This window comes from Haemorhous mexicanus, chromosome 3, assembly GCF_027477595.1.
Source record: "Haemorhous mexicanus isolate bHaeMex1 chromosome 3, bHaeMex1.pri, whole genome shotgun sequence".
Classification (NCBI taxonomy): Eukaryota; Metazoa; Chordata; class Aves; order Passeriformes; family Fringillidae; genus Haemorhous; species Haemorhous mexicanus.
The window spans coordinates 10183734-10209837 of NC_082343.1; the positions used below are offsets into that span (position 1 = coordinate 10183734).

General features: G+C 50.5%; 2 protein-coding genes and 1 long non-coding RNA gene across 8 annotated transcripts; 1 reads left to right on the plus strand and 2 right to left on the minus strand.

Annotated features, from left to right (window-relative positions):
- The first annotated feature begins 107 nt into the window (after positions 1-107).
- Positions 108-8321, plus strand: MGME1 (mitochondrial genome maintenance exonuclease 1). 6 transcript variants are annotated; one of them, XM_059840803.1, is made up of 8 exons: positions 108-294; positions 1251-1410; positions 1537-1618; positions 2057-2170; positions 3299-3902; positions 4996-5218; positions 5641-5773; positions 6961-8321. In XM_059840803.1, the coding sequence occupies exons 5-8, from the start codon at positions 3380-3382 to the stop codon at positions 7093-7095; spliced, it is 1014 nt and encodes a 337-aa protein (XP_059696786.1). In that variant the 5' UTR covers positions 108-294; positions 1251-1410; positions 1537-1618; positions 2057-2170; positions 3299-3379; the 3' UTR covers positions 7096-8321. The 6 variants fall into 6 exon arrangements, with proteins under 6 accessions (XP_059696786.1, XP_059696785.1, XP_059696782.1 ...); XM_059840802.1 differs by lacking the exon at positions 1537-1618; XM_059840799.1 differs by lacking the exons at positions 1537-1618; positions 2057-2170.
- Positions 8322-9264: 943 nt separating this feature from the next.
- On the minus strand, positions 9265-17689 carry OVOL2 (ovo like zinc finger 2). Its single transcript, XM_059840806.1, has 4 exons — positions 17440-17689; positions 16596-16786; positions 14246-14435; positions 9265-10904 (listed from the first exon to the last, which is right to left on the minus strand). The coding sequence occupies exons 1-4, from the start codon at positions 17537-17539 to the stop codon at positions 10594-10596; spliced, it is 792 nt and encodes a 263-aa protein (XP_059696789.1). The 5' UTR covers positions 17540-17689; the 3' UTR covers positions 9265-10593.
- A 4103-nt stretch (positions 17690-21792) lies between these two features.
- On the minus strand, positions 21793-22927 carry LOC132325764 (uncharacterized). Its single transcript, XR_009486007.1, has 3 exons — positions 22846-22927; positions 22134-22181; positions 21793-21940 (listed from the first exon to the last, which is right to left on the minus strand). It is a non-coding gene; the product is annotated as an uncharacterized LOC132325764 (long non-coding RNA).
- Positions 22928-26104: the final 3177 nt, after the last annotated feature.

Below are 26104 nucleotides of genomic sequence, written 5' to 3' on the forward strand. Positions count from 1 at the left end.
ATCCAAGACGGCATCGCAACGCTTAATTTTTCGGCTTGCATTTAAAGATTTGGCTTGTTTTCCCTTACAGCATTTCAAAAAATACCAAAAGAGCGCGAGATGGAGCAGGCACGCCCCTCTCGCCACCTTTTGGAGCGCTCCAGCGAAGGAGAAAGGGCTGGGCGCTGGCAGTGCATAGGAACTACAAGTCCCATGAGGCAGCGGGCGGCGCATGCGTAATATGCGCGGCAGAGGCTGCGCGCGGGGCGCGCCTGCGCGGTGGCGCCCGCGGTGGTGGCGGGAAGCGCGGCTGAGGTAACGCGGAGCCGCGGGTCGTGAGGGCCGGGCGGGCCTGAGGGTGAGGGACGGACAAGGGGAGGGAAGGTGCTGGCGTTCCCCTGGCCCACACTGCTCTCGGGCCGTCAGCGAGCGAGCCGCGTGGCCGGGCTGCCGTGGCTGGGCATGCCCGCGTCCGGCGGGGCTCCTTGTCCAGAGTGGGTTTTCCCCCTCTGCACAAGGGCGGGCTGTCCGGCACTGGGATTTTCAGGCACATGCTGAATATTTATTTGCCCGAGGGCACTTGGTGGTCACCCAGTGGTCACCCAACTGGGTGTTGGCCCAGCTCTTTCACAGATCGCAAAAACCGCTGACTTCGTGTTACAGCCCTATTCCCCACTAATTCCCAGTGCTGATCTGGGAATGGAGCTTGAACTGGGAACTGATGCCTGTTGAAGCTACCCTGAAGTGAAGCTCACAGCTGTGGGCTTGTGCTTTAAACGGGTTTGCTGAGTTCCTCTCTTTGTGCTCTAAACATCCCAAAAGAGGGAGGCGTGTTTTTAACCTGGATAAGTTCAGTAATGTGTTTTGAAAACTGCGGGGAACTCACAGTTATGCCTTCCTCAGTGGATTTGTTCTGCTCAAATTAGGGACAAGGGGCAACAGGTCTGTAGGTGTGTTTAGGAGTGCTCTTTTTTGTTATCTCTGAAATAAGCCAGTGTTTTGGGGGTTTTTTTAGCTGGTTTCTGTGGAGAAAAAGCCATACTGGTTATTATGCAAAAACACAGCTGGAGGTAGGTTTTTAGATGTGAACTTTTCCTTAAGTAATCCTTTCTATTTCCTTCAGTGAAGCCACTCATTCCTATACTGGAAAAAAAATTCCTCAGTTGTGTTAGCTCAGTTATTGTTGGAGCTGCAAAGTCAACTTGCTTGGGACAGTAAAGTCCTCTTGGGTTTTTTTTTTTAGCTCCAAGTTGTTTTTATTTTTTTTTCAGTTCTCCATTGTGGCTCATCATGCAACATTTGGAGCAGTTCTGCCAGTCTTCAACCACAAATGCTTTCAGAGAGAAGGGAGACACTTCCCCAGAGGGAAATCTCAATTAAATTCTGTTCTTTGTGTACAAGAGTAGATCCCGACCTCTCCATTTCGTTCTTGTAAGTTATCTGCACAGGAATGCCACTTTAGTGATTTGTTGAAAACCACATGATTCTTTATTCAGCAGGGCACAAGGGTTCCTTATTTCTTAGTAATCCTAGAACCTCTTTCCTTTGGTAAAACAGGACAGCAGCTGGCAAACTCTTCCTTTCCTGGTTGTGTTCATACACCGCACAAACATTTCCACAAGTACTGGAAATTCCGCAGGTATATTCCCCAGCACAACAAAGGCTGTTAAATCAAAATTCCTGCTAGTCACTGAAGCACTGTGTTGCACTAAATTTAACTCTGGAGCTCGTAATATTCCATATCTCAATAGCTCCATGATTCAAAGCACCGATCTGGTATAAATTTATTCCTTGGGAAGTGTTGAGGGAGCAGCTTACTACAAGTGAATTTATGCTGAATCAGGCATCCTCTTGCCTGGCTCAAAGCCAGAATAAACTTTTTCTTTTGTGCTGTGGCTTTATGTAACAAAGCCACAGCCACTGGCCCAACATTTGCTCTGTTCTGATTAGTGCATGTCCACAGTGACCATTAATGAGCCTGTTAATAATCATCAAACAGCAGCCTGGGAATCCACAAGCTTGGATACTGTCACACAGGAATAAGAATAAATTTTTCCTCTTTTATTTTCAATTCCAGCTCTGGCACCTCTAGTAAGAGGGAAGCCCCAAGAGGGAAGGGATCCATTTTTCTGCACTGGTGAAGAACAGCACTTATGAATCCCCAGTCCAAGGTCTCAGCCTGCTGCTCAAGGTGCCTTGTTCTAATCAGCTGCCCCATTTTTGGCAACTTATGTGTGACAGATGCTCACCCACCCCCACACTGGGGCCACTGCAGCTGTGGGATCTGTGCACACAAAGGAACTTCCAGGATTTTGTTTTCCATGGAGCCCAGGGCTCAGGCAGTGTGGGAAGAGCTGTGTGAGGAGCCTGGGGAAGGAGGAGAGCAGCATGGAAGGGATTGTCAGGAACAGGATGCTGCTGTTGGCTGGCAGTGAGCAGGGGTTCTGTCTTTGCAGTGGATGGAGGGAGCTTTGGAATGGTAAACTCCAGTAGGAGACTAGGGCCTCAGCTCTTCATGGGAAGTGCCACTGTGGGAGCATTACATTTATCCATGTGCAAGAAACTTCCTCAGGCTTCCAGTGCAGCTCTGGAAGATGTGCTGAGCCTGGTATTGCTTGTATGCTGTTCTTGCTTTTAAATTTCCTAAGTGGCTTTGAGTACGTCTATGTTTGAAACTTGGTTTGGAAAAATGTGTTTATATTTTATTCTGAACTTTAAAAAAATTTCTTTGAATCTGAAAATATTTGCAGTGCATCTGGTTCCTCTTTGCCTTTTCTAGCCTCAAGTCTCACAATTGTATTTACTGCTGCTGTCTGTTTTCTCCTAGTGATGCAAAAGAAATTGGTGGGTTTATACCCTCTGAGGTACCCCACAATCCCCTTAAGTTAGTCATTCTCTATAAACTTAAAAGTTTTAATACCTCATAGCAGTGGATTGGCTTCAATGTCCTCTGGGTAGCTTTAATTTCCCCCTCCCCCTGTTGAGGGTTTTTCATGGCAGATCTGGTTTTTGTCCCTACCTCCATGGCAGTTCTGATACTGTTGCTGTAGGGATGTCCTGTGATGCAGCTTTAGCTACTTGCAGCAAATCTTCAAGTGATTCAGGTTTCAGATTTGGCAGCCCAGCAGCTGTTCTTTTCAGGAGCATTTCCTCTTTTCCTTACTCATTGTTTTTTTATCTTATTGATCTGAAGAATAAAGGTGGTACAAGGTAAATGAAGACACTTTGGTCATAGCAATTCTTTGTTTGGCAAAGGGCAAGAATAGGATAGTTGGCAGAGTTTTATGACTCTGTAAATCACAAATTTCTTTTTCCACAGGAAGAAAAAAATATGGTAACCACAGACTCTTGCTGACAGAAGGAAGAAGACCCTAACTGCTCACAAACACTTCTTGTCAGGATGCAATTCCTACAGTTCCTGTCCAGGAAACCAGGGAGCCTGGAAGTGCTTTTTCAAATACCATTTTGCCAAAAGCAATTCCCATACACGTGTCTGTCTACCTCTGCATGTGTTTATAGCAAAAAGAAAAAAGGAAACAGTTATGACCAAGTTGACCAAGAAAAATACAAGAACTTGGTCCACTCTGTTATATCTTACAAAACCAGCGCCCAAACACCAGAGACAATACTTGAGGAAGACAATTTGTTATATGGGCCACCAGCTAAACACACACCTCCAATTAAAGCTGGGACAAGAACTCCCAAGAATTGGGTTCCTTTAATAAACCCCAGCAAGAGAATTCTTCCTGTCAGCAGTGACTCCAACGTGCCCATGAAGATCGGGTTGCAAAGAACGAAGATGCCCAGCGTTACCCGCATCCTTCAGCAAACCCTCTCTCCTCAGCAAGTCTTCTATCTGGAAAGATGGAAGCAGAAAATGATAGAGGAGCTTGGAAAAGAGGGATTTGAAGAGTATACCAAAAGTAAGTCTAGCCACAGTGGGATTGCAGAGTAGAAGCAGTAGTTTGGATTGCTGGCAGGTACAATGGGCCAAGTGAAATCCATTAAGTTGTTTCTATTTCATGAGGGCATGTTGTGAGTGTACCTGTTACCAATGGGCCTAAGCTCTGGTCTTTATTCTGGGACCACTAAAATGGATTAAGAAATTTGTGGAAAATGAGAGTCATACTGTAGGCATACTTTGCTCAATCCTGTCTGACTTTTCCTTTAGTTCTTGATTTGCCAGTATCTAATTAGAAATAGGTATTTGACAGATGATGTTACTGAGCCTCTTTGCTGTTACAAAGCTACCTTGTAACAAGATGGAAATAGGCATTTTAAACTAATATAGTCCTGAGCCTTTAAAAACCAATGTGTCCTGCTGTTTATGGTGAGGTTTTTCAGTAACTGTTTGGCTTTTCCAGTGTGTGTATGTATGAGTAATCAATGAGACTAAAAAAAGTAAAGGAAGCATTGCTATAAGGGATACCAATTTCACTATTGACAATTTATTTCTGTTTCTTTCCCTTCTCTCCACACCCTCAGACTTTCAGTACAAAAATCTGGACTGGTTTAAGAGCTGCATTGTGGAATATGCAGGACACTAATCCAAAGTAGTCTAAAATGTGAGGGGGTGTGGCATTCATGTTCTCTAAAAAAACCCCTTTGCCCAGGATTTTTCTCCTGGGAAGCTGAGAAGCCTCAGAGAAAATAAAAACAAGTCTTATCTCATTTGCTTCTCCTCTGTTTTGCTCATGTGGAATGTATTTGGAGATTGTTTACCTACAGGTAATTGCTTGATTGGATTCTGGTGTGAGTTGTTTTGACCCTTTGGCCAATTGGGGCCAAGCTGTGTCAGGACTCTGGAGAGAGTCACAAGTTTTTATTATTATCTTTTTAGCATTGAGTGTCTTTTCTGTATTCTTTAGTATAGTTTAGTATAGTATTTTTTAATATAATATAGTATCATAAAGTAATAAATTAGCCTTCTGAGAACATGGAGTCAGATGCATCATTCCTGCCTTCATCGGGGCATTCCCTGCAAATACAATAAGGGGGTTTTCCCATTTTTCTTAGATCTTTTTCTCCAAGGAGAGCTCTTCCATTCAGCCTTGGAATCGATATTCCTGTCTGAAGAGACAGCAGCTAGGGACCAGGGTGAAGATGATGTTGTGGCTGGCTACTTATCCAGTGTGGAGCGTGTCTTGGAAGACATCAGCGAGGTGAAGGCTCTGGAGAGTGGAGTTCACCACAAGACCCTGCAGTACCTGGGCCTGGTCGACTGCGTGGCCAAGTATCGGTGAGTGCCCTTCCCTAAAACCCCTGTCATGTGATGCCCTGGGGGCCAAGGTGTGATTGAGTGGTTGGGGGAAGCTGGACAGATCTCTAGGACTGGCAGGCTCAAGGAACTCCCTTGGATGATCCTCAGGGCAGAAGTGCTGGTTTTCCTGGTGGGGAGCTCCCTACTGCAGAAGGGACAGGTTTAAGCAATTGTCAGCATTTTCCAGGAACTGCAGCAGGTTTTAGTAAGTTAGTTTTAGTTTGGTTTTTAGGATCTAAACTGCCAGTGTGAAGGAGACTTGTTTAGTCTTAATAATGAGCAACGTGACATCAGGGAGAAACAGGCTGAGTGTGAAAAGTCTTTATGTGCTGTCTCCCTTATTTCTTACTTGAGACTAAACTTAAGTTTAAACCATTGTCCTGTCTTGTTCTCCTGTACAGGGGCCAACTGTGTGTGATAGACTGGAAAACTTCAGAGAAGCCAAAGCCACTTCTGCAGAATACTTATGACAACCCGTTACAGGTTGCAGCATATATTGGAGCCATAAATCATGATGCCAATTATGACTTCCAGGTCAGTAGGCCTGCTGCATGCCAAGACAAGTAGCAATGCCTGTGTGATCTTCATTTCTTCCTGCCTTTAGAACCTGCTGCCCACCGTGGAAGTGTTGGTAGGATTTGTAACAAAGGAGCCCAGTCTGAGATCAGGTTAAGATGTCATTCTGTGAAATAATTCTACTGCTCTTGCTAATCCTGCTGCCCTTGGCTGCCAGTAGTGAATTTTCAGTGGTTTTAAGGAAGTGCTCAGTGGGACCAAGGGATGCCCAGATGAACTCCCAGGTACTTGGCATGTGGGCAATCCCCTGTGCTCTGTCCTGTGTGGGTTTTGCTTGTGTCAAAGAGTAGGAAGGGGCAGGAGAGGAAATAAAGCAAAATAACCTGCAAACAAGAAAATTATGTGGGAGGGTCTTGCCTGCATCCTGTCTGGCTGTGTGCCACTAGCAAAGGAGGGACTAAGTTGATGCAGTTGGTGTCTGGGAGCTGTACTGTGTTTCCTCAGGGAAAAGCAGTGTGTTGGGAGTCACTTCATCAGAAGACTGTGGAATAATGTTTTTAAAGATTCCAAAAGCAATTCTAGCCTGCCTGCTTGGCCTGAGGGAGTTTTACCTCAGTACAAATATTGAAGGGGGAAAATATGAAGCAGAAGAGAGCAGGGTAATTTGTATGTTGTGCAAAGGACTTTCTAGAATACTGTAGAGGTCAGTGAGCACAAGCACTCCACAGACATGATCCTGACAGAGTGAAATATGGGCTAGAATTCTGCTAGTAGCTTCCTGCCCCCCCACTTCCAGTGGCTGTTTGGGATTTGGGATTTGTCAGGTATGAAAGATGTCAGAACATACCTAAGTAACCATTTCTATCCAGACTGAAGCTGGCAGGTGGCATCAGTCTGGTTGTATGGCCCCAGGCAAAAACTCCTCAGTCTCTGGCAATTTTCCTGGCATCTGCAGGGTTTAAATATCACTCATCCTCAGAGTTCATGTCCCCTGGTTTTCACTGGAGGTACCCAGAGCTTTGAGCACTGGTTTTTGGAGGATTTGAATGTTAAGTCTCCAAGTGTTTTACGGTGAGCTATTGCCCCTTTTTATTCCCCATTCCTCATGTGAGATGTGTGTGTTGGGAAGGTGTTTTGCAGTGAGGTTTAGCTCTTAGGCTTGCACCCAGCTGTTGGGTCTGTGACAGCCCCTGTTTGTGCTGCAGGTTCGCTGTGGGCTCGTCGTGGTTGCCTACAAGGACGGCTCCCCGGCACATCCGCATTTCATGGATCCTGACCTGTGCTCTCAGTACTGGAATAAGTGGCTCTTGCGCCTGGAGGAGTACATGGACAAAAACTGACCCAGGCTGAACACAAGCAAGTGGCCAGAGACAAAGGAAGAAACTTTTGTTTAAATGTACCACTTTCATGTTCTTTTTTTGAGTAACTTTGGCTAATTTCTTACTAGCAGGGCTCCCTTCTCTGCCCTCCCAAAAAGTAACTTTCAAATGGGGAATATCTATTTCCTTACATTGTAGGTGACCTCAGTGGTCCAGGCAGAAAAAAACCAACTTATTTGGCCTCTTTTTTTTATCCCACACAGTTTAGACAGCCTGGGGTTGGTAGAAAAGTTTCTACTATCAAGTAAAACTGCTTGATCAAATAATCTTTTTTTTTTTTTTCCTTTAAAAATCACAAATGAAAGTTGTAGAACTGTCTTTAAAAACGAAGTTTGTGAACTGAAGCAAAAAAACATCTGTGATGTATGAGCTAAGAGAAATGCAAATGATAAAGAAGTGGATATAGTAGACTGGGTTTCAGTCAGTTCTTGCTCATGCCATCATCAGGCATGAGCAAGAACTGACTGAAATGTTATTATTTGTGGTTTTTCTTACAGCTACAACTGGAAAACCTGTGCTGAGAGCTACAATGAGAGTCCTCATTAGTTCTCATTTAGAACAGTACAGCAAAGTGGCCACTTAGCAGAAGTGGCTCAGCAAGAGAGGAGCAGAATTGGAGCCAACACTCCCAGAAATTTCCAGCGAGTGTTCTGAGAGGTGGGAATGTTGGCTGCTGCTGGTGGCTCCTCCTGCAGGTGTTTTAGCACCCAGCCCACAGAAAAGCACTGCGAGATGGGCTGTGTGCCTTGGCTTGGGAGCTCTGTGCTGCCACTGCCTTGAGCTCTCCTGACTCTGCTGTGGGCCTGAGCCCACCCTGTGGAACAATCCCCAGTGCCTCATGAGTGAGTTTCTGTATCAAAGCAGGCCTGTGACTGTGAAGCAGGGCCTTCTGAGGGGTGAAGAGCTGCTGGTTGGGTTTTGGGGGCTGGTTTTTTTTTGGGTTTCTCTTTGTTTTTTGGTTTGGTTTTTTTTTTTTTCCCAAATAAGTTTGTGAATTAATGTTTTGAAACTGAGTTTTTACTTTTGAAGCACATAAAATCAAGTCTGTAAAGCAGAGAATAAGCCTTGATCATGTCAGGCAGTATTGTTCTGGAAATTTTTTTTCCTCATTCTCTTTGTCTTCTATGACTTGTATGTGTGAGTTTTCACAATAACACTGCAGCTTACAAATAAAATTATGACCAATCCCTGAGCTTCAAGAAAATCAGCCAGAACCCCTTGCCTGGGGAAGGCTGCCAGCAAAGCCACTTTGTAAACACAAGTCCCAGCTGAGTCTGTACCTCAGAGAGCCAGGAGGAGGCAGACAGCCTTCAAAAGACAGCAGTGGCGGGAATCACTCCTGTCTGGCACTTCTGAAAGCCTGGCTGCTGCCTTGGGCACCCCTGGCTGAGCTGTGGAGCATTGCTGGAGCAGCACAAGCTGGTTTGTCCTGTAACAGGACTGGCAGGTGGCTGTCACCAGTGTCACACAAACCCAAACACACTCTGTGACCAGTTTCAATTAAACTGCCAGACGGTTAAAGTGATGCACCCAGGGCACTGCTACAGGCACTGTCTGTCCTCTGCAGAAAAACCTGCTGGGCAGCCAGGGCAGTTACTTAGCTCTGACATCCAGAGAGCTTCACTCTCCATCCAGGATGGCTTTTTCCCTGGGGCCTGCTACCTGCTCCCTTTCTCTTTTGTTGTGAATCCTTTCTGTGCTCAGCTCACTGTGCCTGTGGTTCTGTCAGCAGGGATGTGCTGTGACAGTGACAGTGAAGGGAGAGCAAAAGCAACACGTGGTGCTGGAGGGATAAAAAAACAACCCATGCACGCAGGTACACACACAAAACAAGTCTCTGGCTGGAGAGGAAGGGTTCAGCCCCAGCTCTGCTGTGCCAGGGAAGGGCTGAGGTTTCAGCAGGGCTGAGCACACAAATCCCCTGCAGTCAGGTGAACATTAATTCCATTGCAGAGTGAGCAACCTTCCCTTTACACTGTTCAGTTATAAGACCTGGGAGTCAGTGTATAGAAGCTTTAGCTTTCTGCAAAGTCAGGATCTTCTCATTTACCTCAGATGCTTTTTTTTTTTTTCCCCACCAACTTCCCATTCATTAAAGTATTCTACAAACTTCCTGCTACATAGGATAAGTTTGTTCTTAACACAGTAGCATGACTTTATTATCCTCATTTTCAAAGTCTTGAGCACCAACAGTTGTGCTGAATGAAGCATTAACATCCTTAGGAATGCTTTAAGACCCCTAGAATCTTTTCCCCACAAAAACCCAAGCAGGTGCCTGTACAAAACCTGATGCAAGTTGAAAATACTTTTTTACAATTCTTGCAAAGTTGCTCAAAATGTTTCATTTTAGCAGCAATGACTGTGAAAGTCCTGGCTAAGCCTGACTTTGTATTTTTGGTGGAAGGAGCCTTCTACACTTAGAGTGGTCACAGAGGAGCAGCCAGATTGGTGCCTGCAGCTTTGCACTGATCTCCTGAAGCAGACACAGGCTCTGTCCCCCTTTCCACTGCATTGTTGTATTAATGAACAGGCACTTGAATACAAAAGACAAAAAAAAAAAACCAAAAAACCAAACACACACACACACAATAAAATATGCACAAAATTGCATTTCATCATGACAGAAAATACTTAATTTCAAGTCATTACAGTGCTTTCTTTGGGTTTCTGGGTCGCTATTGGTGTATGTTAAAAAGATGTGGTAATAATCCTCCAAGTGAGCACAGCAAGTCCAGGAACACCAAAGCTAAGATTTCACTTGTATATCAACATGATAAAAGTAAGTTCATGGCTTCAAGCACTTAAGACACAACCAAAAGTCTGCCCTGGAATAATGTCATTTGCTAGTGGAGAAACTTTGAGAAGAAAACATTCTCCATCCTTTGGGAAGGGTTTCAGCTCACCTTGGATCACACTTCCATACATTGTTAGCAGGCTGCACGGGGGGCAGAGCTGAGGGTGTTTGCACTTTGTAATTCATTGGATGATACAATGCACTCCTGTTCTTAAGGCACTTCAATTAATGTTGCATAGAACCCAGTACCAGTAGCGCTCTTACCCAACACTTTTCATCCAAACCTCTCATAAGTAATTTGCATGGGAGGTAGCAGTTATTCACTTTACAAAATACAAATACACCTGGGGAAGGGTGAACTCATTTGTCAGGGGTGTTCAGACCTGACAGAAAACAGGTTGCCCAAATGTCAGTTCAGTAAATACTCCATCCGAGAGGTGGCAGCCTTTGCAAGCATTCCGTTTTTATTGGCCAGATAAAAAAGAAGTCTGATGTTTCCATCACAAACGGGAATATTTCTGTCAAGCTGAGCCTTTACCAACATCAAGAGAGTCCCGTTAACAAAAGCATCCCTTTAATTTCTTTCAAAATTGTTCTTAAAAAAATAAGATACGTAGTCCTACATGTAAACTTCATTCCTGCCGAGCACCGAGCATCGGTGAGCGTCACTCGTCCTTGCCCTCCTCATTGGAGTTCCTCTGCAGGACGGGGCTGAGTTTGGTTTGCAGAACAGCTGCGAGTTTTTTGGAGGTTTTCTTCAGGAAGGCGCTGCCGGGGTGGACGCCGCTGACGTGCAGGTACAGGTCCTCCTGCGTGGGGCCCGTGTAGCCGCAGTCCTCGCACACGTAGAGCTTGTCCCTCCTCTGCTTGTAGGCGTACTGCTGCTGCACGCCGTGGATCTTCTTCAGGTGAGACTCCAGCGAGCAGCGCTGCGTGAAGGCCTTGTTGCAAACCTCACACTTGTAGGGACGAATGCCTGCAGGGGGAAAGGAAAGAACAGAGGTTACTGTGGCATTCACGGTCTCTGAAAGATCCCTTCGCTCGGGATTTTTCTCCTAGGAAGCTGAGAAGCCTCAGAGAAAAAGGAGAACAATTTTTGTTTCATTTGCTTTTCTTGTGTTGTCCTCACTGTGGAACGTGTTTGGAGATTGTTTACCCACAGGTGATTGTTTCATTGGATTCTGGTGTGAGTTGTTTTCACTCTTTAGCCAATTGGGGCCAAGCTGTGTTGGGACTCTGGAGAGAGTCACGAGTTTTCATTATTATCTTTTTAGCATTCAGTAAATATCCTTTCTGTGTAATATAGTGTAATATGATAGGATACAGTATTATATGATATATGATATGACATAATATGAATATAGTAATAAATTAGCCTTCTGAGAGCATGGAGTCAGATGCATCATTCCTCCCTGCCACGAGGGTCCCTGCAAATACAATAGGTTGTGTCACCTGTGTCTTGTTTCCTACAGCCAGCCAAGAGCAAGGCTCTGGCACATCAGCTGCTGAGATGGTATCCAGCAGCCCAAGGAGCTGCCTGTCTAAACAAAACATCCTCCTTTCAGGCTATGGGTTCATATATTTAGGCATAGAAAACCTAGGAATGTTATCCTCAGTAGATGCTAATCATAATAGATGCCATCAGTGGTTTGGTCCTAAGGCAGCCATTATCAACTCCTGCAAAACTTATTTTAGACCCCTGACTGTTTGAAATCCTGTGATTAGGTAAAACTATCAGTTTCAGCTTTTATAATGAATGAAAACTTCTGTCTTGGTAAGATTTTAATTTTTCTCTTTTGGTTTAATGAGGCTTCACTGAACAGCAGTGAATGTCCAGCAATCCCAAGTGCTTTCATACCATACAGTTTTGATGACTGAGATTACAAACTCTAGAGAAGTGCAGGAAGATGAAAGAAATAACTCTGTGTGTTTCCAGAGGAGAGAGAAGAAACTGGCTTGTGATTTGAAAGCCCAGACAACCAACACCACAAAAATCAATTTTACCACCAATCAACACTGATTTAACAACAACTCCCCCAGTGCTTAAAGAGCTGAGGATTTAGCAACACTTGAAAGAACCTAAACCAGCAGGAATTCTGCTTCCTAGACTAGATCAGTGAGTTTCCAAGCAAAGACCACCCTTAAAACTGATATAAGGAGTCACCTAATCCCCTTTTTTCCCCAGGGAAGGTGGAATGCCAGGGTCTGGAAGATCCTACGGTGAGCCAGGCAGAAATGGGTAAACCAGATTGGTCTGCTCAGACAGTTGTAACTTTGTGATTGCATTAAGTTACCAGTCAGAACCTGATCTATCTACCAGAAATCCAAGCCAATTAGAGGTTCCAATAAGCAGCATCTCAACTGTATTTTTGTTTAGTTAAAAGAGGTTATCCCAGTGCACCAGACTGAACTATCAAGACAGAAGTTTCCTAATGCCTGCTGCTGTGAAATTGCTTCATTTCCATTAAACTGCAGTTGGAGAGAAAGCCCAAACCTTCATTAGAATTCACACACAAAAAGCAGTTTTGTGCTCATTTGAAGGCAATTTAAACCTCCACCATCCTTGGTGCCTGCTCCAGCACTCCGCAGGCAGGAACACAGGCACAGAAAGGGCAGTGCCAGGATGGCACAGCCCATTAGGGCTGTGGGAACCTCTTCATCACTTAGGAATCATTTTAAATCATTTAGGAATCATTTTAAATTATTCTGACCAGAGACCCTCCTGGGTTTATTATTTGACTCTCTGATGAGGAAACAGCTTGAAAAATCACTTCTTTTGGAAGCACTGACTCCACACTCCAGCCATACCCCAGTGGCAGCTCTCCTTCCCACATGAAAGCTTTGCAAAAAAACCCAAACAGCCCAAAACATTGGCTCCAGGCAGTGCCTTCCCATCCAAACAGGTGTGATTGTTTTGGGGGGCTCTACTACTAAGAAACAGCTCCTGCCTACCAACATCCTTGTGTCACTTCCAGCAGTTCACCTGGCTAATGGGGCTCTGCAGAGCAAGCCCAAATAATCTCCAGCTCCCATTGGGTGACCACACCTCTGGAAAGATGGGATGTGCCTGTGAGATGTGGTGGATGCATCTTTTGGATGCCCAACAGTGCAAAGTCAAAGCCTGCTGAGCACAGCCAGCCTGGCCACCAGGAAGTACTGCCCTTGGAGAGGATGGGGTTGATGTTTATTTAAGCCACTGCTTCCACCAAGGAAAAAAGAAAGCCAATCAAACTGGCAGCCTTCTCCCCGCTCCAGGCTGGGGTAAGAAGTTCTAGGAAAAGTGAGCTGGATTTGGGGCAACAGGAACATGACCATTGTGATTTGGGATGGACTCAGGAACTGACCCCACAGCAGTGGCCACAGACAGCACATCCTGCAGCCTGGGAGAGGCACAGCATGAACCACACTCTGCTTCCTCCAGACATTTCCAAAATCAAGCCAGAATCCCATCCTGATGGGATGAAAGCATTCAAGAATGAAAGCATTCAAGATTTTCCTGCTGGGTGAAACCCTCACAATGTCCTTGCAATCAAGTGGGGGACTTCATGTGCACGGTTTGGGACTGAGGCATCTGAGGCCAGCTTGGATTCAGGGGTTAAAACAAATCCTGTGAAGTGGTTTTCTTCCAGAGATAGCAACCCTTATCTAGCTACATCCATGAACACAAGGGCTTAGGCTATGTGCACCTTTCTTGCTCCTGCACTCAGCTGATACCCTGGATGGAGAAGAGAAGTCCTCTCTGCTGCCAGAGAGTTGTTTTAAGTGCTGCCTTCAGCAGTCACACCTCCAGCTGCTCCAGGTCCCTCAAAAACCATCCTGCACAGCAATCAGCTGGGAAGGCTCTCAACAGCAAAATTCCCAGGGAACTGCTGCTCGTTGCCTCTAGAGGGCAAAGCGTTTCCATGGAGCTCCTGCCTCCATCCACATCGCTGTGCACGGATAGCTGCAGAGATTTGCTGTCCCGGGGTGGTTATCCCAGGCAGGTTATCCGGGGGGTTATCCCAGCCTCGCTGCCCCAGGCATGGCAGCACGGGGCTGTGCCTACACCAGGTGTGGATGGCAGGTCCTGCTCCCTCACTGCTTCACACGGATTGCAATAGTTCTCCTCAGATTTCATCATTCCCAGGGCTTTTCTCTGTCCACACCACACACACTCTGTCTTCCCCTTTTCTCCACTGCATCCCCACTATTTTTGGCAAATGTTGTTAACCAGGGCTTCATGTTATGATCTCACCAGGTTACCCTCACCGTCTTCTTGTCCCATCCCACCCCTTCTCCCCGGAGCCTCCCGCCGGTGCCCAGGGATCACATTCTCACCAGTATGGGTCCGGACATGCCTCTTCAGATCAAAGGTGTCGTTGAAGCCTTTTCCACAGAAGGTGCACAAGTGTCTCTTCACCTGGCTGTGGCACTTGATGTGACGGTTGAGCATCCTCTGCAGGCGAAAGCCTTTGCCACACAGCTCGCAGCTATGCAGGGCAGCATCGTTGCAGGTGCCCGTGGTGAACTGGGGAGTGGGAGAGGACTGCGTGAGCATTGGCATGAGCCAGCAGAAGGAATCAAGCAAAACAAGCAGGGATTATTGTGGCATTAAAAATAAAAAAAAAAGGGGGGGGGGGGAATATGTTAAAAATGAAAAGTGAAAGCATTCAAGATTTTCCCACTGGGTGAAACCTTTGTGCTTTCCTTGCGATCAAGTGGGGGATTTAATGTGCATGATTTGGGACTGAGGCATCTGAGGCCAGCTTGGATTCAGGGGTTAAAACAAATTCTGTGTTGTGGTTTCCTTCCAGGGATAGCAACCCTTATCTGGCTACATCCATGAACACAAGGGCTTAGGCTATGTGCACCTTTCTTGCTCCTGCACTCAGCTGATACCCTGGATGGAGAAGGGAAGTCCTCTCTGCTGCCAGAGAGTTGTTTTATGTGCTGCCTTCAGCAGTCACACCTCCAGCTGCCCCAGGTCCCTCAAAAACCAGCCAGCAGTGATAAAAAAGGTGGTTTTGGTGAGACAAACCCAAGGCACGTTGTGCTGACTCAGCAAAGACTGAAACAATGGCCCTAATCTCGCCCCGTTGGTGTCCCCCCCCCCCCCCCCCCGCTCGTTAACTAACAGCAAAGTGACATTAGGGGGTAATCTCATTCCCACTCCTAGCACCAAAAACATTGTGCCAACACCATGACATGACTAAAGAAGACACTGATGATTCAGCTCCTGGGAAGATCAGTCCTCAGAGGGAAGGTTTAATGTCTGGAAAATGTAAATACTGCGCTGCTGGTTTAATTATTCCTGGCGGAACACACGGACATGCCCCCTGTTAGACGCCAGGGATGAGGAAAAGCCAGCAGAGCAGACAGGACCACGTGCAGACATCCACGGGCTGAAAAGCCCAGCTCTGGTGAAAGGTTTTGCTGTGACAGTCACAAATAGCCCAGGTTAAATTATACAAAGTGGGTTAAAGTCAAACAGCAGCAGGGCAGGCTTTTCACAAGGACAGGAATACGTCTGGGGTTTCTTTTTCCTGAAGAGCCAGTTATTTTTCCCGATCCTCTTCCTCTGCTTACTACTGAAGCAACGCTACTCGAAATTGTAAAGAATGATTGAAAAAAAAACCGGCAGCTGTGAAACCACGAGGTGTGAAACTGGAGGGGGAGCCATCTGCGAAGAATCTGTTGGGCAACAGGGCTAGGACTCCACCTCAAGCAGCTGCATATAATCGGGCTGAAACCTAATCAGGAGACTTCAGAACGCGGTGACTGAAAAGCTGACAGCCCGGCACAGACAATGGTAATCTTTACAGCTCCATCCAGCACAGCAGCAGCCAGGGTTTAACGAGGTGTTAACTACCAGTGGTAAACACATCTCCTGCCTAGCGCTGGGGTGGCCTGGCTCTACCTCTGCTAAGGGGACCCTACATGCTCAGAGAGAGATCGGGAGCTCGCTGGGTGTTGAATTCCCAGGTACCACGAGGACCTGAGGCACCATTTGCCTTCTCCCAGCCTTGGAAGGGAAATCACTGCGCTGCTCTGCTGGCTCTGCCCAGGGAGCAGCCAGAGCTCCTGCTCTTGCAGCAGAAAGGCTCCTCAGCAAAGTCAGTGGAGATGATTGCTTCATTTCACCCAAGCCCGCAGGTCCACCTCAAGGTGGCAATGGTCTTTCACAGCTATGGAGGAGAACCTTTAGTTGCTTTCTTGATAGGGCATGGTGGGAGGGGGCAGAGTGAAGGGTCACCCCAGCCCTCCTTGGAGAAGGCTTGAGTACAGCCTAGAAGGCAGCTTTGAAGGAGGCCCCACGCTAAGGAACAAGATCCACCCACGCACCATGGGGCATGACTCCTAGCTGCCAGGGCTGGTCCTTCCTGGCTGGGTTCAGAGCTCCTGTGGGACCCGAGCCAAGCAGGTCAGGGGCAGCACATCCCAGGCAAGGATAAGAGGAGGCAAAGGGCACTGGAAGATTATGGCACATCGCTTACAAGGTTTTCCCTGCCGCTGCCACCCTACAGCCGGCTGCTCTCACCTCGGTGTGCGGGACAGGTGCTATCACCACCAGCACAGAGAGCCCGAGGGACTGTTGTCACCTGGTGTCCCCGAGCAGCAGCCAGGCCTTGACCTTGAACAGGGGTCACCCCATTCCCAGAGAAGAGATGGTTGGGCTGTGGGTGCTTACCTTGATTTTTGACCTGACCATGGGCCGCTTGACGGCCAGGTCCAGCAGCATCGCCCCGCCCGTGCCCAGCTCGCCGGGGGCAGGCTGGGGCGTCGGGGGGTCGCTAGGCTCGGCGTCCCGGGTCCCGCTGCTGCCGCTGCTCTCCAGGCTACAGCTGTCTTCATAGCCCAGCAGCACGCAGCCGATCCCGCCTGCAAAGGGGTGGGGATGCGATAAAGCGGGGGGACCCCGGGCAGGGCAGGGAGCCGGCGGGCCCCGGTGTTTAACCTGCGGGCGGGCCGCTGGCGGCGGGGGAGGATCCCCGGCTCACGCTGCAATCGGAAACTCAAACACGAACGGTCCCAAAGTTCAAACAAGCCAGCTCCGCCGCCTTCCCGTTATACCCCAGGCAAGGGCAGGAGGAGCAGGAGAGGGGGAGGCCAGGAGTACATCACCCCCCCCTCCTCCCCCCGGGTCCTTCCTTCTCCTCCCCCAGCCACCTTTCTCATGCAAACGAGGTTTCCCACCTTCCTGGACACACACACACACACGCACCCATTCCCCCCCAGGTCCGCTCCCCGCCCCGCCATCCCCGGCGTGGGAGACGCTGCCAGGCATGGGGGCACACGGCCCGGCGGAGGTGGCACCCCTGCCGCTGCTCGGGCACTTTTCCCCCGAGCGTCGTCCGTGTCCCCTCCACCGCGTTTCGCACAGCTCTCTCTAAAGCCGCCGCCCGCCCCCTCGGGGCTCCCCAGGCCCGGCAAATCCCCCTCCCCGAGTCGTCCCCTCCGCGGACCGCCGGGACCCCGCTCCCTCCGTCCCTCCCGGCGGCGCCCGGCGCGGGGCGGCGGCTGCCGGGCCGTACCTGGGATGTAGGTGTCGGCTCTCTCCTCGTCGGGCAGCCCATCCCAGCTGCGCACCGCCGGCTGCGGGCTCCGGCGCTTCACCAGGAAGGCTCTGGGCATGGCGAGGGCAGGGGGCACGGCTGGGCACGGAGCGGAGCGGCCGCTTCAGCCCCGCCGCCCGCCCGCAGCCCGACGGGGCTGCGCTGCCGTCCGGGGGAGCAGGACCGCACGCACCGGGCAGAGCCGCTGAGGCGCGGGGAGGGGAAGGGGAGGGGAGGAGAGGGGAGAGAGTGGGGGGGGCGGGGGGGGGAGGAAAGTTTCATAAGGTGGAATAGAAAAATGCACCAGGAAACTTGGGAAGGAGCATGCGTGCTGCAAACATAACGGTGTCAACAAGTCTGCTTACCTGTCCGACCGGTTGGAGCAGCTGAGCTTTGTTCCAGCCCTTCCTAAGGCATGAATGTTTGCAAAAGAATTTAACGTCTGAAAATTAAAAAAAAAAAGAAAAAGAAAAAAAGAACAACAAAAACCAAACCAAAAACCCAAGCGGGGAGGGAGCCCCGCCGCTGCCGCCTCCCCGCCGGCGGAGCCCCCGCCGGGCCGGACCCGCTGCCCTTCTCTCCGCCGCCGCACCGGGATGCCCTGCCGGGAATGGGGGCCGGGGTTGCTCCCCGTTCGTGCGGGTCCCGCCGCCCACGGGGGGCCGAGCAGAGAGCCCCCCGGGACTGCCTGTCGAGGGGAAGACTTGCCGAGGCGCCGGGAAAGAGGCCGAGCTGTCCTGGGGGCAGCAGCAGGAAGAGAAAGTTCTTATTACTTTTCTTAATGACTAGCCTTTCTTCTGTTCAGAAAGAAAAAGAGAAAAAGAAAAAATAAATTTATTCTTTTTCAGTCATTGATTTAAAATTCAAAACGTGTCACAGCCTTTTCTCTCTTCCCTCCTTGTTTTTTTCTTTTATTTGCCTCTTGTCGTCTTCCCCCTCTTCCCGAAGTGGAAATGAAACAAAGACAAGAGGTTAGGGTATTGGGGAAGGAAGCAAAAGAAACAGAAGAAAACCCGCAAGAAGTCTGCGAGCAGAGCAGAGCATGGCGTGGCCTTGGGTGTTTAACAACATTCAGGGATCCCTTCTCCCGTCTCCTGTTCAATCTGATTTTTTGTTGAAAGCACTTGGTGCCTCTGTCCCCAAGCTCATCCCTGCGGCAGAGGCGGCACCGGGCTGGGGCAGCTGCGGGGATGAGCACCGGGAGCCGTTTCCCTGTTTCCCCAGGGAAGAGGCCTTTCAAACGGAGTCACTCCTTTTGGGGGAGCCGCTGTCCTCCCACAGGGCAGAGCACGGACCGGGGGGGGATTGATGGGAGTTTCATTGTCGGTTTCATTGAGACCAGGATTTAACTTCAGGGCCTGGACCTGGAGCCTCTGAAAGGAACACGCCTTCCGAGATCACGGCCAGATGAAAGAGCTCTGCTGGATGCCGATGTCCCCGTTAGTGTTCTGGAGCCCCAGGGGCAAAGCTCCAGCCCCACATCAGGTGATGCGCTGTCAGAGAGCTCCTCCAGCAGTCTGAATTTTCACCAGGGTATCCCAGCACCTACTTGCTCCCCCTACTCCTGTGGGGAGTTTACATTTTTCGCAGGTACCAGCTGGGAAGCCACCTCAGCATGGCTTCGGGCAATACCTCAGCGAGACCGCACATAAAACCTTTCCTTTCTATCTTTCTCTTTCAGGCTATGTAATTTCTCTGTTATGTCTGAGATTTTGCTCCAGGACAAAATACAGCTATGTGGGGCTTAATTGATTTTTTTTTTTTTTTTTTGCAGTGCTTTCAGCTTTGAGGTTTCTTTTATTTTAGCGACTCCTTGTCTTTTAAGGCAAAAGAGGTAGCAAATGACATTAATCAGAGTGCTCCCAAGCCAAGAGCTTGCTGAAACGACTTCACTGTCATCTGGGCTTTCTCAAATCCTGCTTTGAGGTTCTCACTTAATGAGGTCCTAGAGCACACACTTCACTTCCACGGGGTGCTCTAAGTCAGACGTGCAGTTACAAGCATGGCTGAATCAGGAATAATAACAGTAACAACAATAACAATAATAATAATAATAATATCATCATCAGCACTGGAGCCTTGACACGAGTGATCAGGGCTGAGGTGTGCCCAGCACCACTGGAGACACAGAGTGGAGAGAAAGTCCTGCAGCCCCTGGCAAGGCAAGAGGAGCTGGGTGGAGAGGTACCAGCTCCATGAAGGAGAGCATTCCAGTGGTAATGGGCTGCCTACATGCTGAGCCACCAGCTGGAAATGCAGACTGTTGATGGTTGGTGTTGCTCATCCAGAGCCCATAGGAAAACCATCCTGCCTTTCCTACAAATACCTTGGTATTTGCTAACCTGGAGGAGCCTGAGGAGCGTGCTCACAGCATGACCCCACCACCACCATTGCAGGGAGGCACATGAAATGGGATTTTTGGGGATTTTTGGGGATCCTTGTTGCGAGCAAGGCAGCCCACAGACACATCACTGGATGGCCACAACCTTCTCCATGCTCCCACTGGAGCAATGCTGCATGTAGAGCTTCAGCACTGTAATTAAACTTGATAAATAATGATGCTAACGAGGTAATGGCACAAACATTTCTGTAGGATCTTGTATAATTTTCAGCATTACTTGGGTGTGGGAGAAAATCTAGCACATTAAATTAATATTTCGGGTGTAAATCAAATTAAATGTACAAAATGTGCCGTAGGGTCAAAGCACAGTGGGACCCACCCTTATGGATTTGACTACTAAAATGTGTTTCACTTCACTCAGATCACTTGGGAGTGAGGAGGGAAAGATGGGATCAAAGAAAGAACCAGCCCTGTGTCGCAGTCTCAATCACTTCCCACACTAACCATGGGTGGGGTTGGATTGTTGGCCACGTGCAAGGGGCAGGGGGACTCATCCCCCCATTCTGGAGGACCCCATGTCACTGCCAGCATCACCCTGTTGATGTGGCACCCAGGAGGGAGTGGGGACAGTGTGCCTGTGAGCAAGGACCTGGCTGTAGGGAGCCAGGGAAGGAGCTGGGCTTGAGAGGAGCCCAGGAAAGGAAGGCACTGCTCGGGGGACAACAGCTCAGTTTGGTTTGTGAACAGGGAATATTTCAGCTGTGATCCCAGGGAGCCCTGTCCATTCTTCTTCTTGCCTGGGCTACTTTTCACCATGATCAGCACGGTGAGGCTGCAAAGGGACATGGCCTGGGAGGCATGAGGGTTTGACTGCACAGCCCGTCAGAGCTGAGTGCTGTTGAAAGGCACAGCCCCTCAGCAGTGCCAGGGCAATGCCTTCAGCATGGAATCCAGCAAAGGGACCTTCCTGCTCAACCCCCAGTGGCATCTTGTCCCCAGCCATCACTCCTCTGGCATGGGAAGGGAGGGAGTCCAGGAGGTCCACCTGCAGGGGCTGCTCTGCCCTGCAGTCACTCAGGACCCCTTTTCTGGCCATTTCTCATTATTTTGAGTCCCACCAGGCCAGGCAGAGATGAGAACCTGGCTGGTACAGCAGCTTGGCCGTGCAACCTTTGGTTTCTGGCTCCCAGCAGAACTCGGGTGAGGAGATTTATACAAGTTTACTGACCATGCAGGAGAGGCCACAGCTTCATACCCTTGGGAAAATGAACCTTCATCTTCAGGGTCTGTAGTGTCCTTGACACACCAGGGCTGGGACACCTGGGCTGCTGCAAGTCACCCAAAAACCCAGCTGACCCCCCCTTGGCTGGTGAGCCCTCACACTGCTCTCAAGATGCATTTTGGGAGAGATGGGGAAGAGTCTGAGTGTCAAAGCAGTGCCCAGGCCTCTGCAGGACACACCCTGGTGTGACATCAGTTCCCTGAAACGCCCCGAGGCGGGATGGTGAGCACAAGGCTCAGTGCAGCACCCAGGAATGGGCACTGCCAGGCCACCAGGAGCCCTGGGGTCACAGAGAGAGGCTCACAGAACATTCAACCGAGGCAAGATTACAGCAAGGGAGAGCATCTCCTGTGCAGCCTTTTCCACCCTCCAGCCTCCTTGGATTACCCAGTGGAGGTCAGGCATGCCATGGGGTCTTTCAGGCAGGATTGTGAGGACCTCTGAAGACTGTGTCTTGAAAGCCCACAGAAAAGCACAAAACCCTCTCCTCAGTCACACGCTGCTTCCAGCCCTGGCTTTCCTTCCACCTGGTTGTCTCTGTGTGTTGGAACCCAGGATACTCCTCTGGCTGCCCTGGGTGATTCAAGACCGTGAGAAGGGGCTCAGAGACCTTGGCACAGAGTCAAAGACACCTGTGCCTTTGATTTTAACCCATGGAAAAAAATTACCAGCTTTGTGTGAGGATTTACAAACCACAAAAGTTTGAGTAGAATGATAGTGAATTTATCACCAGGTGAAAAAGTAGAATTTTGGGGTTTTAGAATGGGGGTTCAAGAGGCAAGATGAAGGAATCTAGGCGTGTCCTGTCTTTCATCTTCTTGTCCTCCATCTTCTGCTGTGATGGTGACACTTCTAGACTGGTTTAAGGTAGAGACAGAATGTCTAACATAAATAATAGGTATTAGAAAATGATTCTAAATAAAGTACACGTAGTTTCTAGTAGAAAAACTAACACCGCCCCAAGGGCAGTCAGTGTGCCTCAACCCGACCTGCTGGACAGATTTCCACAGGTCCAAAAAACAATGTATTAGATAAAAGAAAATAAACAACCTTAAAAACCAGAGCTGAGGAATCTCGACTTCTTCTTCGGTCGCCGGGCTGGGAAAAAAAAAGACTCTTTAATACCTTGAGAGCCATTTCAGCAACACAAAACCCGAGATGTGAGCAGCGGCTCAGCATGTGTCTGTGAAGAGCCGAGGCGCTGCCGGGGATGCTCCGGTCCTGCCCGCGCTGCGCCGCCCGCCCGCGGCAGCGGGGCTGACTCAGCCGGGTTTCGGCAGCGCCCGCCCGCCCGCACCGCGCCTCGCCTCGCCCCAGGGGCTGCTCCTGCCTCCGAGGGCAGCTTCCCACCTACAGCACGGCCTTTGGGTGAACACCGGCCCGCTGAGCGCAGGGGGATGTGAGCCCTGCTGGGCAGAGCAAAGCTGCTGCGCCGGTCACCCTCTGTGCTGGCAGCTCTGGGGCCTGGCCACTGGAAAGCCCTGCTTCCAAGCCAGGTCTTGGCAGCTCTCCTGCTTAGATGAGGAAACACCTCACCGCAGCGGCAGGAGCCAGAGCGGCTCCGGGCCAGCATTATCTTGGAAGGAGGGAGCAGCGGCTCTGCAGGCTGCCCCAGTTTGGAGGGCGATCTGCTTTCCTTGACTGAGCAGGGAGGGATGGAGAAGGTGCCAGCTGGGGGGAGATGCCTCCCCAGGCTGCGGCAGAACCTGCCCTGCCTGTGCTTCGCTGCCGCGTTTCAAAGCACCCCACCAGGCTGACTCACCGGGCTCCTGTCTCCCTGCCTCCCACGGCCCCTGCCACTCCCGGCGTCTCCCTGTCTTCCTCGACCGATGGCTCCACTTCCTTCCCACTCTCCCCAGCGGCTCAGCCCCGTCTCTCTGGCTGCCCATTCACTGTGGCTCCGCTCTCTCGGGGCACCCAGCATCACCGCAGGTTCCCACCGAGCCCAGAGGTCCCACTCGGTGTGGAAATGGCCCCCCTGTGAGGTCTGTGGTGGGTGTTGGAGTGCAGCATCCCCTGAGCATCCTCCCCACTGGTATCTGTGGCCCTGTGCTTGGGAGAAGGGGCTGCTGCAGGATCCTGTGTGCCTCACATGCCCTACACGTGGTCCAGCACCAGTCTGGGAGCATCTCTGCCTCTTGGAGAGATGTCCACTCTCACGAGGTGGCCAGCAGAGCCCTGAGCTCTCAGACTGACATGGAAAGGTGATTGTGTGAGCATCTGTCTCTGGAGATCTCTGAAGCCCCTTGCCAGCTTTGCCTGTATTGTCTAGCTTGGGGTTTTTTGTTGCTTGGTTTCCTGCAGTCCTACTGCCCAGTGTTTCCTCCCTGGGGACTTCAGTGTGCTCCTACCAGCCTGATCCTGCAGCAGAGGTTCCAAAGGCAGTGAAATCACAGGAGTATCCTGCAGGAGTAGCTAAATAATGGACAGAAAGCTACTCCCTCTGAAAGTTTCTGCTGTGCTTCAAAATACATCACCTTTTTAGACACCAGCAAATCCACATGGGCTCTGACTTCCAAAAACTTCCACGTAGTCAGAGCTCCTCCAGCCTCTTCCAGGAACCAGTCACTGCTGGTGGTGGCCCTCAATGCCCTGTGTCTCCCTGGTGTTTTCATAAGAGACCAAACCCAACAGCTGTGTGAACAGTGAAGAGATGTGGCAGCAGCCTCTCATCCTTCTTGCCCAGTTGTTTGGATTTTGGATTCTCTCTGGCAGGTCACAGGAAGCTTCAGCCAAGTGGGTTTGGCCACTTGAGCAGCTTCCCAATTCAGTCTCTGGAGGGGGCTGCTGGAATGCAGTGGAAAGGATACCACAGGTGGTCTGCTGACACCCCACTCCCTGGCTTTATCCTTGTGAGAGGCATTTTCCCTCCTTGCATTATGCTCGACTCATCATCACCACATCTCCCTGTTCCCATATTGCTGCCCGGCCTGAGTTTGCTTCCCATGCAGATGGGAGGTATTGCCCTGGAAAAGGCACATTTTCCCTGGCTCTGGGATACACGGCACGTCGGGATGCACCGCCACCAGGATGCACTGTTGTTGGGATGCACTTGTGGAAGCTGAGAGCTCAAGAAAGGAATGCGAAGCCCATTAGCTGACTGGGATGACAAGCATTTGTCGAGGTTTGGGAAGACAGGGGGAAAGCTCTCCGTGAAAAGCTGGTGGAAAAAAGCTGGATGAGCCACAACTGGGGTCTGACTCAGCCAGTCTCTTTCCAGGTTCCTGAAAAGAATGAGCGTGCCTTTGAACCCCGTGCTTCCCGCAGCTGGCACGGCGTGATAAGCTGTGGTTCTCCCCTCCCACAAGCCCTGCCATCTCTGCCATCCCCCGCCAAGCTCAAACCTCGGTGGTAGAAAATCCCCTGTCCCCTCCCCAAGGACAAATGGCACCTCTGGGGCCCCCCAAGGCTTCCTCATTCCTGCCGGATGACGGCTGCCATAAATCCCATTGTATGCGTAGGGAGTTCAAGCATTTCTTTACCATTTCAAAAATCTCCAGGAGGGGCTAGGCGCCGTCCCTGCCATCGCTCTCCTTTTGCAGGATTATTAGAGTGAGAAAGAAGCGATAAGGGCAGAGAGGGTCAGCTGGAGGAAGGAGTAACTGTCCCCAGCTGGGTGCTCTGGGACAGTCCCATTGCTGCCACCCCTGGCTGAGCACCCTGGCAGCGCAGCTCCCTGGGGTTTTGGCAGCAGAAGAAAGAGGAGATGGATCTGCTGCACTCCTCCCAGCTCCTCCCCGATGAGGAAGACCACCAGGACAGCCTTGGCCACGAGCAAGGCAGTGGTGATGCCAGCCCGGGCACAAAACGGCCCCAGGCAGAGCCAGGGGACAGGACAGTATGTCCCCAGCCCTGTGCCGGGCACTGCCTTGTTAAAGATGCACCTTTCCTGCTTTTTGTCCCGGTGCCACGCGTGCAGGGGCAGGGCTGCTTCCAATGGGGATGCAGCGCTGCTGCTGGAGAGTCCCTGCCTGTCCCGCCTGTGCTACAGCGGAGCATGTGCTCCAACACGCCCAGGAGGAGCGGAACGCCGGCGCACACACACCACACACACACACACGCACACACACATCCCTGCTGCTGTGGAATGGCCATGGCAGCGCAGGGGTGCTGCTTCCAGCTGGGCTCCTTTCCTTACAGCTCTGGCTTGACCACCTAGAGGGCTCAGAGCTGGCTGCAGCATCCATGGGTGCCTCTGGCCCCTCCACACACGCCCAGATGAGCCCCCCTCTCCCTGCTGCCTTCATGGCTGCAGCCCAAGAATCCCTCCTCCCCATGGGAGAGCCCTGGCAGGGTGTGTGAGCTGGGGGTGCAGCTCACCCTGCTTTGGGGGCCAGGACCCCCCCCCCCACCTTCCTGTCTTGCTGCAAAATTACCCCACCAACACTTTGGGGATCCATGCACAACGGTTTTGATCTTTGACAATCAAAGGGAAGGACAGGGAAGGACAGCCAGGAGAGAACAAGCCCAGCCCCCAGCCAGCAACACCCCTGCTCTCAGTTCCCAGCAGCGCTGCCGCCGCCGGCCGCGGGCAAGGGTCTGTGCAATTGCCACCAATATAATTATTACTGCTGGGGTTACATCCTCTCCCTGCTCCTGAGCAGGCAGACTTTGGCCTCTGCCCGCATTTGCAGGAGGGAGCCAGACTGCACTCCCTGGGTCGGGTACCCTCTGCAGCACCCTACTGTGCCATGGGGATAACAGGGAGGGATATGATGGGGAGGGGCATCCAGACCCTCCTCCTCACTCCCTCACGCCGGTGATGCCAGGGAAGGAGCTTGGGGTGTCTGGGGGCCCCCTTTCCCCCTCTGGCCAGGGCAATATGAGGTGTTGGCGCCCGGCGGCAGCCCCACACCTTAGTTGATTAAGCTGGAGGTGACCCGCCGGTGTCCCCGGGGCTGGCTGCCGAACTGCGATCGCACCAGCCCGGCTATAAAAGCAGCACGGCTCCAGCGGCGGCTGCCCGGAGCTCCTGCCCTCTCGGCTGGAAGGAGGAAGTGCACGGGGAATTTAAAATCCCA